Source organism: Sinohyriopsis cumingii, unplaced genomic scaffold (genome assembly GCF_028554795.1).
Source record: "Sinohyriopsis cumingii isolate HCF-2022 unplaced genomic scaffold, ASM2855479v2 utg000837l, whole genome shotgun sequence".
Lineage (NCBI taxonomy): Eukaryota > Metazoa > Mollusca > Bivalvia > Unionida > Unionidae > Sinohyriopsis > Sinohyriopsis cumingii.
This window is the reverse complement of record NW_028315936.1, coordinates 243354-257401: the sequence shown is the minus strand read 5'-3', so window position 1 is coordinate 257401 and position 14048 is coordinate 243354. Positions and strand designations below refer to the sequence as shown.

Below are 14048 nucleotides of genomic sequence, written 5' to 3'. Positions count from 1 at the left end.
AACAATACAAAGTAATGGGGCGAAGTGTTAAGAACTATTTTGTTTGACACTTACATGTCCACCAAGTTGGTTGGATTAGGGAAAATATTCAAAATTGGACAGCAGAGACACTTATTTGGCAGCAATGGAGTAGAGAGAATCATGCACAGGTATAGTATTAATACACTAAAATTAGCATATTTACCATATTCCTTCACTTCAAAGAAAGCACTGGTTTCTGTCTCTAGCTGGAAAAAAATACACAGCATATTTACTGTACATATTTTCACTGCCAAACCACTTGCCCTGACCCCAAATGCCACCCCAAAATAAATTTGCCCTACATGGCTTTATGCCTTTGAAATAGCAAGGATAAATGACATTATCATACAGGGTAGAAAATGTTTATTCATACTCTATAGAGATTTGAACCCAGGTCCAAAAATAAATGGTACCTATTGCCTTACCTGTACACACCAACCCCTATACCATCTCAACTATGCACACATCACCAAAAATGATGCTAAAAAGTCTCTAGTGTAGGCATTCATTCATAACAGCCACGCCTGCTTGTCAACCTAGTAATTAAGTTTCATCTAAATGCAGCGATTCCAGATTCCTAAGACAGAAATCAAGACATATAATTAATTATATAAAGTTACAAATATGCATCAAACAGAACTGGAAATGCTATCTCTGAATTCTACAAGAAAATGGTTGATAATATTGACAGAATGATTAAATAACATTATCATACAAGTTACAGAATTTTCATTTATCCTATACAAATTCCAATCTAGGTCCAGGGGTAAACAGCACCTATCACCTTTGATGCATGTACCAACCCCTATACCATCTTGACCATGCATAAATCACCAAATGACAAAACATAAGTCTGCAAAGTTGGTGGTATGATCATATGTGTGTAACAGACACATCAGATAAGCCTGCATGTTAACTTAGCAATTCTAAGTACAGTCATTCTGGATTCCTAAGACAGAAATCAGGTATATAGAATATAGAAAATTACCTGGGTTTGAATCTCCAGTCAGTCAGGACAGTTTATATATGTACCAACTACTGTGTAATTTCATGCTTGATGTTCAAAACTGAACATTAACTGCTGAATAAAAATATAGCAACACCACACACCTTTGAACTATAATTATATTAGTTTGTAAAAAAACAAAAATGGACCAAGAAATGCATTTGATGTTAAGTTCTCAAAGTTGTGTAGAACCGAACTCTAGCGTTTGACTTCAATTTAGAAAAAAGTACAATGTTAATGATGCACATCCAGACTTTTCTCTTTCATTTCTAACAATTGGAACAAGTGTATTTATTCAAGCTATATTCTATCCTGTATGTTTCTCTTTGTCTCCTGCCTACAACCCCATCCCACACCTTAGCATAACCCAACTCTCAGCCTACAACCTCACCCCACACTTTAACATAACCCCACTCCCAGCTTACAACCCCACTCACACCTTAGAAAACCCCCACTCCCAGCCTACAACCCCACCCCACACCTTAGCATAATCCCACTCTCAGCTTACAACTCCACCCAACACCTTTGCATAATATGCAGATAGATTAGAATCTTCAATGACTTGAATTTTGCAGTTCCTAATGGCTAGTAGTCAATGTCGCGCTTCAATGTTTCAAAGTAAACTGCTGAATGAAAATATTTTGCCTTGTCACAAAATAAGTGCGTTAAAACAAAGGAGATATTTGTTACATATATTTGATTTAATTTTTATTTGATTTAAGTTGTATTAGATTTGATTTGATTGTTTGTGGCTTTTCAAATCTTTTTTTTCTTTACATTTCAATGTAATGTAATTTTGTTTACTAGGAATTTGATATTTTCCAGAAAATTCAGTTTGACCTGAGTTTTCCTTAGATACCTAAAAATAGAAACACTGTAAGTTTGTAATTGCAAAATTGTCATTTATACCGTATTCAAGACCGTGCTCTCAGTGCTTGTTCATGCCTTAAACCAAGCTGATTTGTTTGAAAAATATTACTTTCTTCGTCACTTTTTGTGAATCTATGTTCAAGCACCAGCCAAGGAGTAACATTTTTACTCTGAAAGTCAATGGATACACTTATTAACAATGGCCAGCAGGGATGGTATTGAGCTTCAATATTATGTTTTAGCACTGATTTTTCAAAAGAACTATAACTTCTGAATGATAATGTTTTTGTTGTTTGTGGAAAAAGAAGTTTTGACTTGTAATATTGACTGAGAAACTTAATGTTGTTAAGCTGCATTATTTTCACAAAAACTTGGTTTCTAGCAGTATATAAAACAAATGCATGTACAATTTGTGTTGTCCCTTTGATCATTCAATATTTTCACAAAAACGTGGTTTCTAGCAGGATATAAAACGAACCCATACACAATTTGTATTGTCACTTTCATCATTCAATATTTTCACAAAAACCTAGTTTCTAGCAGTATATAAAGCAAACCCATATACAATTTGAATTGTCTTATTCATCATTCAATATTTTTACAAATCTAGGTTTCTAGTGGTATATAAAACAAACCCATATAAAATTTGTATTGTTCCTTTCATCATTCAATATTTTACAAAAACTTGGGTCTAGCGTATATAAAACAAACCCATATACAATTTTTATTGTCTTATTCATTATTCAATATTTGTACAAGAACTTGGTTTCTAGTGGTATACAAAACAAACTTATATACAATTTGCATTGTCCCTTTCGTCATTCAATATTTTTACAAAACTTGGTTTCTAGTGGTATATAAAACAAACCCATATACAATCTGTATTGTCCCCTTTCATCATTCATTGCAGTGCATACAATGCAAGTCTATTCCAACAGCCCAAACCTAAGACTTGTTTAGAAATTAAAAGTTCAAAGCATGATCAGTTGGTTATATCACAATTTTATCATACATCAGTAATAAAAAAATTGTTCTGTATTAGTAATTGATTTTAACTTCTTTTTCAATAAATGTGATGGCTAGCACATTCTCTGGAGTTGTATTCTCTTACCTTTCTCACCCCGTGTTAGATATTAAGATAGTTAACTTTGGAATGCATCTGCAAATTCCAAATACTGAAATTAGCTTAAATCATGTGCTAGAGGCACACGGTAGTCATCTTACACAAGATATATCTAAATTAAAAGACCCCGAATCAGACGGTATCATACTGATATCAATAACCAGATGATTAACTTCTCATTCATAACAGTTAAAACATATTGTTTCATCTCTTTAGGTCAGAAGTCAAAGATTAAATAATCAAATGATACAAAGGTTAGTTGGAAATAATCAGAGGAAAGTCAAGATTAGCTTAAGCTCCTGAGTTCACCAAAATACAAGACATATTGGTTACTGGCTGTCACAAATTTCGTCCTGTATAATTTGGTTACTAGCTGTCGTAAATTTAATCCTGTATAATTTGCAAACTTGACCAACAGGCATGGTCAAGTTAAAACCATTTCAATGATTTGTCGGCAATAAAAATTAAAAAAATAGGGTTGAACAGGTTAAAGTAACCATGGCTATCGTGGGGCTTTGGGATTTTTTCTGTTTGCCTAATCAATCTGGATTCATTTTAGTTCCAAGATTATTCTCACCTCATCTCCAAACCTAGCCCTGACAGTCCAGATTCCTTTCGCTGCAAGACTGTCCAAAATCATATCGTCTCTGATGAATTTGTCATTATGGTCAAACTTGGTAGATATCCTTGACATTATCACCTCACGTGGATCCTGCAAAAATGGCACATTCATTTTAATACATGTGAAACTAGTGCTAAGGGTTTATCTACATGTTGCCTTTATGAGTAACTACTGCCTAAAAACATTACATTTCAGTGATTTATGTAACAATGGAACCAAATAAACTTGGTATATAAACACAAAATAGTTGATTCTTATTTAAATCTTTTTGCAGGTGGTAAGTTCAACGAATTAGGCTGCACAGTGTTTTGTGAGAAATATTTAATGTCTACAATACTAATCAAAAATACAAAATTAATAACATTTCGTCATTGCAATTACATCTACCCTGCACTTAGTGTCAACTCAAGGGACATAACTCTGACAAATGATGCATGACAGACCGCAGACAACATTAACCATCTTATTGAAAACAAGATGGCTGCTATCGCTTAACCGGCTTGAAGCAGCTGTTCCGTTTTTTCATTGCCGTTTTCATGATATTTGTGCATGTTGCCTGTTTTCATCTACTTTATTGTGTTCATTATGTATTGACTGTCAAATTCGTATGTGTTTCTTCATCTCCTTGTTTTGGAAATGAGAGTAATTAGACTCTTTCTCAGCTGTCTTGATCCACTGTTTTTGAACAAACCGCCATCACGTGATACTCGCCAGTCAACCCGTTTATGCTACTATGGACTCTCATTAATTGCTTTAAATGATCACTCTTTGGCTCTCCACACTACATTGTGCTCTAGACTAAACGAACTGGGACTACATTCATCATTACCTAAATGTAAATAGAAGCAATAAAAGAAACGTTGTTTCAAAGCTGGCCGGCATAGAACAGGAAGAAGAATTCCAGTTATTTCCCTTATTTAGGCTCATCAATTTAAAAAAATCGACCGTTAATTTAGATAACCTAATCAAATCCCTATTAATTCGTCAACCTTTGTGTCAACTATCCAGGAGATACCTCTGCGTATTGCACTATTCAATGCCCAGTCAGTAGGACCACCGGAAAAGCGCACAGAAATAGTTTATTTTATCAACGACCAGAATATTTACGTCTTTTCACTGACAGAAACATGGCTAAAAACATCAGGCAATGTGTGCGGATCTAACACCCACTGGTTACTCCATCAAGTCGTTCCCCTGTAATTCTCGCGGAGGTGGAATTGCTGTCATCACAAAGAACACCATGATCAAACGTCTTAACCACACAACAACATTCAATTTCGACCACACATCGTTTGAACTAGTCCAAACCACACTCACACTGGAGTCAAGGTGAGTCCATTCTTTTCTGCCTATACAGGCCTCCTCCTAGTAGAAAAAAAAATAACCTGGGTGACTATCTCTTTTTGGAGCAGTTTCCGAATCTCCTGTACTATGGAAATTCAATAGGTGGCAACCTGGTTATTCTTGGAGATTTCAACTTTCACTTTGACTGTCCCGGAAACCCAAATACATCAAAACTCATAGATTCCATTAATGTTTTCAACCTCAAACAGTCAGTTAACCAACCCATCCATAAACATGTCACATTTTAGACTGGATTCTTCATAGAAATGATGATAACATTCTACGGACCTCCCTGGTATCCCATGACCTTGCATCAGATCACCTATGCATTATACTGCCATCTTGACGTATCAGTCCCTAACCCTCCACCATTATCTGCTACCAAGAGAAACCCACGTATGATAAATAGAACCAAACTAATGCACGACATCCAAGCTAACTTAACAACTTGGTTACCTCCTACCGCAGAACAACTCGATAACTGCCTGCGTTCATTGCTTGACAAACATGCACCAGCTACCAAGTGCAGAGTATCAATTCAAAAGTGTTCTCCACGGTATAGCAGCCTTAGGGACCAGCTTCGCGCTGCTAAAAGAGACCGCCGTAAAGCTGAGAGGCTTTGGCTTTCCACCTGACTCACTATTCATAAACAAATCTATGAAGCCTCTACGAAGAATATCACAAATATAGTCCATGCAGTGAAATCAGCCCACTACACTACTAAGATCATGAAATGTTGCAACTGCAAAGAGCTCATGAAGATTACTAACAAGCTAATGTCAAGGAACAAATCTACACCACTTCCAACTACCTTCTCTCCAGTCGGCCTTCCGGATATGTTTGCAAATTTCTTCTGTGACAAAGTACAAACCATTAGAGATAAGCTTGACACCACAATTTCAATTGACTTGTCTTCACCATACAGTTGGGATACAAAATTTCAGCGGCAACCATTACGAACATTTGAACCTGTCTGTATGTAGTTAGTACGAACAGTCTTGATGAAGAGTACATCAACGTTATGTGAACTTGATCCAATTCCAACATCACTGCTGCTTGAGTGCTTAGATCCAGCATTGCCTTCATTAACTGATGTTATTAATACCTCACTCTCATCTGGGGAATTCCCATCATTTTTAAAAGCTGCCATTGTAAGGCTTCTGCTGAAGAAACCAACACTTGACCATAACGATTTAAAGAACTTCCGCCAAGTTTCTAATCTCCCACTGATATAAAAAATCTTAGAAAAAGTTGTTCTATCCCAGCTTGTATCTCATCTAAATTCAAACAGTCTTTTTAGCAATATACAATCTGCATATCGCCCTTGCCACAGTACTGAAACTACTCTTCTAAAAGTAGTTCATGACATTCTCTCTGAGTTGGATTGCGGAGAGATTACACTCCAAACCCTCCTTGATTTGTCTGCAGCATTTGACACAATATACCATGATATATTACTTCACCGTCTCCAGCATGTATTTGGCATTTATGATACAACCTTACTGTGGTTCAAGTCCTACTTGGTCAACAGGACACAAATTGTATCTGCAAATGGACTACACTCCAGCCCAGTTGATCTATGTTGTGGTGTTCCACAGGGGCCTGTTGTTGGACCTGTTCTCTTCATTATGTACACTGAGGCCATTCTGATCACAAGACAAAGACTTTCTCATTCACATCCTTTACCTCAAGCAATACATATCAGCAACACCAACATTAAATTTACACAATCAGTACGAAACCTAGGTGTTACTTTGGACAGTACTCTCACATTGCACCAACATGTCATGAACATATGCATGGCTGTATATCTTGAGCTGAGACGCATCAGCTCAATTCGCAAATATCTTTCAATTGATGCCACTAAAACACTTTTGTGTTCATTAGTCCTTTCAAAAATGGATTATTGTAACTCAATTCTGTCTGGTTCATCTCAATATCTGCTCCAGAAACTTCAAAAAGTTCAAAACACAGCTGCTCAGATCATACTTAGAGTACCTCGATCACAGCACAGCTCACTGCTGCTCTGTACCCTACACTGGCTATCCATTCAATCCAGAATAAAACACTAAATTTGTTCTCTGTGCTACATTTCACTGTCGGACTCTAGTGCAACATACCTACCTCACCCATGTGTACACACAAGCAATATACTTACGCTCCTCTTCTGACAATCGTATACTCATTATTCCCACTATGAAAACAAAATCATATGGACAGCGTTCTTTTGCATACCAGGGCCCAGCAACGTGAAATGAATTGCACACTGAACTTAGACACAAAGACACAGTAAACACATTCAAAAGAGCTCTCAAATCTCACTTATTTCGACTGCAAGAACAAACTTAAAGACCTAATAATGTTTCCTACCTTAAATATTCTCATCATGTTTTTTTTAAAAATGTTTTCTAATTTTATGATGTTTCTTTTTGTAATCATATCATTATTGTATGTTTTTTATGTTATAGGTGCTGTCTAATGTTGTAAAGCAATTAGAGTTCTAAAGATTAGGCGCTATACATTCTTCTTCTTCTTCTTCTTCTTATTATTATTATTATTATTATTATTATTATTATTATTATTATTATTATTATTATTAACTCAGATGTTGCAAACCAGTAAACGAAGTTAAGATAAAATGCATAATATATTTCTTTCTTATTTGCTAAAAAGATACATTATATATTTACTTTCACTGTTAAGATTTTGGTTAAGACACTGCCAAAATGTTAAGATAAGATATATACTGTACATGTATTGCCAAGTTCTCAGAGACACTGATTGCCAAAATGCAGTATTGTATCAGAAGCTGATGCATTAACATTAACTCTTTTACTTAATAATTGTTTATTTCCACTACAAAATATTTACGTAGCTCCATTTTGGTAATATCTTTCATTTTGCTTGGCACTCAACCTCCTTGCAAGCTATTTATGTACTAAATGCTTTGCAAATGATCAAACCTAACATCCAAACTTTATTACCGTTATGACAGCCGGTGTTCCCAATTAGTTATCAGACCTATCAATGGTTAAAGGTACTCTAGCAAATATATTTCTCAAAACGTCATATATTTTGAAGATGAATATTAACTTGAATACATGTTCACTGGTTCAAATGACACATATAATTTCCAATTGTTTTCTTGTGCTCACAAATTTCAGTTTATTCTAAAATCTCCATTGTATATTTTGCTTACTTTACATGCAGTTTAGTGATCTATAAGATTAAAGAAACACACTGGACTCTCTTTTCAGGCCTGGTACGATACAAGTCAGAAGAGTTCAAATAAATATTATGCTCCAATGAAGTAGTCAGGTGGTGATACATAGGTCTCATCATGACACATGTCCAATTTACTTCTGTAACGTTTCAAAGATTTGTTCACACCACCGCAGTGGGATATAGTATCTCAAAAACATTACATTAGACTTAGTAAAATTTAACCAAGATTGAAACGACATCAGATCAGGACAAAGGATGGAATTGGCAATACTAGCTATTAAATATTACATAATTAAAATTATGTAATAGCAATTAAACATTACATAATTAAAATTATGTCATGGCAATTAAATAGTACATAATTAAAATTAGTTTACACCCACTCCTCCAAAAGAAAAAATGCTTTCATATGCAAACTGCTACTGTATATTGGCCTCAACAGTGGCAGCAAGATCAGCCAATCAGATGCAAGATCACCACATTAATATGTCTGAATCTCACCCATCTAAGATTTCCATGACATAAGCCCATATTTTAATTTTGATCACAATTAGATTAGAAATATGGCTTCCAGATGGGGTAACACATTCAGCCAACCTGATGCAAGATCATCTAATTAGTATGTGTGGATTTCATTTATTATCGGACTCATCTGAGAAGCTAATTATGTTAGCATATATTACACATTTTATCAAAATTGAATCAGAAATATTTTCTCCAGAGTGTTAAAAAGGTTAATCAATTAATCACCTCATTAACATGCATGGATCTCATTCATTATCAGCTAATCCAATGTTTTGATAATATCAATACAAATTCAAGTTTGACTGAAATCAAACTGAAAATATGAATTTCAGAATGGTACTAAGCAATTATTGATGGGCAGACTGCAAGAGTTTATCTGAGAACCTAATTAGGTTCCGACCACGTTGTTTGGTATCTGATTTGCAGAAGTGTTTCTTGTATTGTTACACTGAATTAAAAGCTGGCTTCCTTTGTAAAATCACATTATGTCTTTTGAATCAAAGAAAGGAGGTCGTTATAAAAGAAAAGTTAAAACGCACGCAAATCCAACATACTTAAAATTTAGCGGCCCCGGTCATATGTCGGGTGAACTCACTTCAGTTGATCAATCAATCACTTATAAATGCTATTGTGTATGTAGCATAAACTACCTTACATTAACCGACTCATTCATAACTGTGATCAAAGATACCAAGGAAACCGAGCAACACGAATAAAGAACTTGCTTTCACAGATACGGTCCATCATGGGCAAAAGAGTTTCAGAGAAATCCTGAACTGGCACTTAGAGATATCCTCAAGTATGTTAAGAAGTTTCACTATTACTTCCAATGAAATCACATCATACGTGTACTAAGTGAACAATACAAAATTGAGTTTCGACATAAAGAATTGTCTTACGAAATAAATGCTGCTAGTTTTTAAATAAAAGGAATCTTCTTTGGAGGTGTATCAACAGTTAGTATAGTCCCCCCACACCTTGACTCCGACCTGGCAGCATACTATTTAATACCACTCTGGGAACCATACTAATCAATAAAACAAAAAGCAGTGACATAATACAAAGAATACTTATAATGTTTTCATGTTACATGATGGTTGCTGAAACTAGTTGGAATAATAATAATAATAATAATAATAATAATATAATAATAATCTACCTTGAGGTTTGCTATCTGTTATTACAGTATATACAGTATATACAACATGACACTACATAATTTAGTAATTTTAAAATTCAAATTATCAAGCCTGGAATACATGCTCAGGCATCTGTGAACACATAAACATATATGAAACATAAAATATCATCCTGCATTGAAAAATTCAACATTGAAAATGATGCACAATTACAGAAAAGCAGGCTGTATTTTTTGTACTAGAACTGTTCAAGTTTCTAAAGATTTCATCGATTTGAGACATTGATTATGAAAAGAAGAAATGCTAGGAGCCTGCCCTGTGTCATTGTGAATGTTGTTCCATTCAAGTGGACCAGTGTATTGAAAACATTGTTTTTTTAAACACTTCCTTCTTTGGCCTTGGTATAATGTAATTTTTACTTCATATGGACCTTAAATTTGGAGTACCATCATCTCTTTGGTGAAAGATATTGCTTAGATAGACAAGAATGGCTTTTCTGGATACATTATATATCAATTTGGTCTTTCTAAAAAAACTTGTATCATTAATTGTTAAAACTTTATATTATTCATTGCACCCTGAATGTTGTCTATACATTGATCTATAATTAAACGGCAAGCCCTCTTTTGGAGTGTTGTGATGTTTGAATTAGAGGTATTACCCCAAATTACAAAATATGACCCTATTCTGAAGAGGAATGTAAGTTTTGGTTTTTCTAAGTAGCCAAAAATAAGAATTAACCTTTTTTGAAACAGTTTTAATGCGAATAGACTAAATAAGCTTGTCATCTACAAAGACACCAATAATTCTATCTTGAGAGGTCATATTAAGGTCACATTGTCAAACAGAGCCTGGAGTTTGTCGCTATCTAGCCTTGTTTTCTTTTGTTGTGTTGTAAATAGAAGGGCTTTCATTTTTTCTATATTTATGATCATACTGTTTTCCTTGTACAATACTTGAAGCCTGTTGAGAGCATCTTGTAAGTTAGTTTCAAGTACCGTTTTGGTTTTGCCCATCTCAGACAGTGTAGTATCATCTGTATAGAGGTAGTGGAAGAAATTGAAGTTCCAATCTTGAGAGGCAAATTGTTGATAAATAGAATGAATAACAGAAGTTCAAGAATAGAACCCGCTGGTACTCCACAATTAATATGTTTAGTTTCCGAAAGTTGACCATTTAAAGATACTGTTTCAACTCTATCGGATAAATAAGAAGTAAACAAATTTCGGGACTTTTCACTGCATTGATAGATTTTTAGTTTATTTAAGCAAAATTTAATGGTCTACAAGATCAAAAGCTTTACAAAACTCAACCATAATAGTGCCTACGATTTCTCCCTGATCTAATGCTTTCAGCCATTTAGCAATCAAACATACAAGTGCAGTTTCATCCTTGATAGATATATTGGTCCTCCTCCTGAACAGAGCCTTTCCGTGGAGTTGAGATGGCCTCATTGACATTTTCCTATTCCATAAATCTAGTGTTGGTTTTGGCTTTGTGTCCAAAGCTACCAAACTGATGGCATTGTATTGGTTGTCTGTTCCTGTATTTATGTGCTGATCTCACCACAGTAATCACATCTCAAAGTGTACTGATTGTATTGATATGGATGATCTTTCACATGTTGAACATTTTGAAAATAAATGTTATTTATAATGAACAATTTCATTAGAAAAAGTGCAGTATTAATAAACATTATCGATGTGATTGTGAAATGAAGATTCAGTTATTAAACAACCCAGTACCCTACTCTACTCCACCCCGCGGTTTTCTCTATGTCTAAGTGGATTATTTTCATTGTTGGAGGTCCCTCGGTAAGAGAGGTTAGCATGTGCCCAGTGACTCCCAATGCTGACTGTACAGTTCCCGGAGACAGAAGAACAGTGCATATCACATGGAACATCAGCCACTGATAAGTCTCCAATACCTGGTAACATGTTGCCTATAGTACATGAGGACCAGTGACAGATTACAGACCTTATATGCCTGTCACTATATACATTTCCCAGTGATCCCTGCCCTGTACTCAGCCCCTTGTGTTTGGTCTCCTGCGACAGATCATCCTGACCTAATGAGTCAGATGATGTATACCTTACATAAGAGTCTATGTTCTGGGAACTTGATGCAGACAAAAAGGATCTTGCTTTAATTCAAGGTCTACTAGCAGGAGATGATAACTGTACTTCCCTTTCATCAGGCAGAAGGAGCTTACTATCTGGACCTTTCAACATTCCTACTCAGGGAAGTTCCTCAGAGATCACACCTTTAGTGCAAATGTTTGAAGTAACTATAATACACCTCTCTAGGCAACTTCTGTACACTGAGCAGTGCTGTAGCCTCCTGCTTGGAACACATGGATGTTCCAGAGATGAAGAGGAAGAAATATAACACTTTCTGATAAGTCCCAATCACACTGTCTCACAGACAGCAAAGGTGGTAACTGTCTAAGTGTATAAATGCCATTTGCTATATCAGTTTGCTATATGAGTATGGAATATCTGTTTAATCTAGATATTGCTTTAAAAATTGGTATGTCATCATAATAGGAAATTCTAATTTTAAGAGCAATACATTTAATAAATTCTATTTTCAATATTCCACACATGAGGAAGGCAAGTCCATACTTAAAAATGAATAATAAGCATACTGCTCAGCACAGTAGTTTCATTCTGCACAACTCACATCAGAAGATCATTATAAAAAGTATTAGGCATGAGAAAATAGCAAGTTTGGTCTGATTACGTTTATCCTTAAGACATCTTACTTGCTCTGATGACAGATAAATTTGATCACAATGATACAGTATCTTTCCATTTTGAATTTTCTATTGTCATTTCTCAAAATTTGACAATTTATTTAAATTTTAAACGCCTTCTTAAGGTCTCTTAATGCATATGGATATTCAACACTCAATGCATGATACATGTATCAATAAAGACAAAGCATGAAGGTAGGTAACACCAATTTAGTCATTGTAAGCATCTATAAACATCACATACATACATGAATATACAAAGTCATATATTTCATTAATGATGGCTTGCTTCAGCTGCTATATTTATTTAAAGACAATTTAATAAATATTACGTTCAGGATGAAGCATATTTTATTTCTAAGCAGTATGGACACAAATGTTGTCAAAGCTAAATAAGACTTTTAAAGGTGATTTGATGATTCCTGGCCCTAAATAAATTCACTGCCATACCGCATATTTTTGTAAAATAATCTATAGTAACTATGGTGAAATGGTAGCAGTAAAGCATTCTGGGCCACGTACTAAACATACAATTTTAGACCTCATTTGAGTATTTTGTTCCAACTACAGTGGAACCTGTCTTGAAAGACCACCCCTTCTGCCAAAACATAATGGTCTCTTATGACAGGTGGTCTCTCATAACAGGTTATAACACTATATAATCTCTAAATCTGTACATGGAGAACCTGGTCTCTCAAGACAGGCGGTCTCTCATAGCAGTGGTCTCTCAAGACAGGTTTTACTGCAGTACAGTACTAAGAAATTTGTCCCAATTTCTGATATCTCAACTTTCTCATGCTCAAGCAAAATGTATTCTAAATTCATTTCTTTCATCTATATTTTATTATTTTGTACTTTTCACTCTTGTCATAAGAGTTCCTAGCACTTTCACATGTTTTGGCAATATCAATTTCCATTTCTATTGTAAACAAAACTAATTCAACCTCTTTTCAAAGTATGCACCAAAATTCAAGCACTTTTCAAGATTGTGCGAACCCTTATGTAATTTCAACAAATGGGTATTTTCGGAAACAAAATCATTTTCCGTAAGGACCTTCACTATTTTTGTATTAGCTTATGAAAGAAATTCAACACGCTAGATTGAAAATCTTGGATGGGCAAGTGTTAAACCACCCATCCACTAATCATGTAAATTAGTGTGATTATTGTCACAACAGTCTTCATGCACATGAACTAAGCTGGTGTACTCTTGGAAAATGTATCTCGTTGCCAATAAACATTCAATGCATTGGAAGTATTTGCAAGATGTGCAGCCACCACCAAAATGGAAATAAATCAAATGTCAAAAAGAGAGACAGACACAGAAAGAGAAAGTAAATATGATCTAAAGAAGTGACTATAAAAGTACCAAGAATGCTGGGAAAATGAACACAAATGGCTGCAGAGTGACCCAAGAA

General features: G+C 34.9%; 1 protein-coding gene across 1 annotated transcript in view; it reads right to left on the bottom strand.

Annotated features, from left to right (window-relative positions):
- LOC149773176 (complement C3-like) overlaps positions 1-14048 on the bottom strand; it is a 519398-nt gene that overhangs the window by 363736 nt on the left and 141614 nt on the right. The window contains exons 5-6 of the mRNA XM_089946681.1: positions 3598-3732; positions 185-227 (exon numbers count right to left, since the gene is read on the bottom strand). Of these exons, the coding sequence (XP_089802807.1) occupies positions 185-227; positions 3598-3732 (178 nt within the window). The remainder of the gene's footprint in view (positions 1-184; positions 228-3597; positions 3733-14048) is intronic.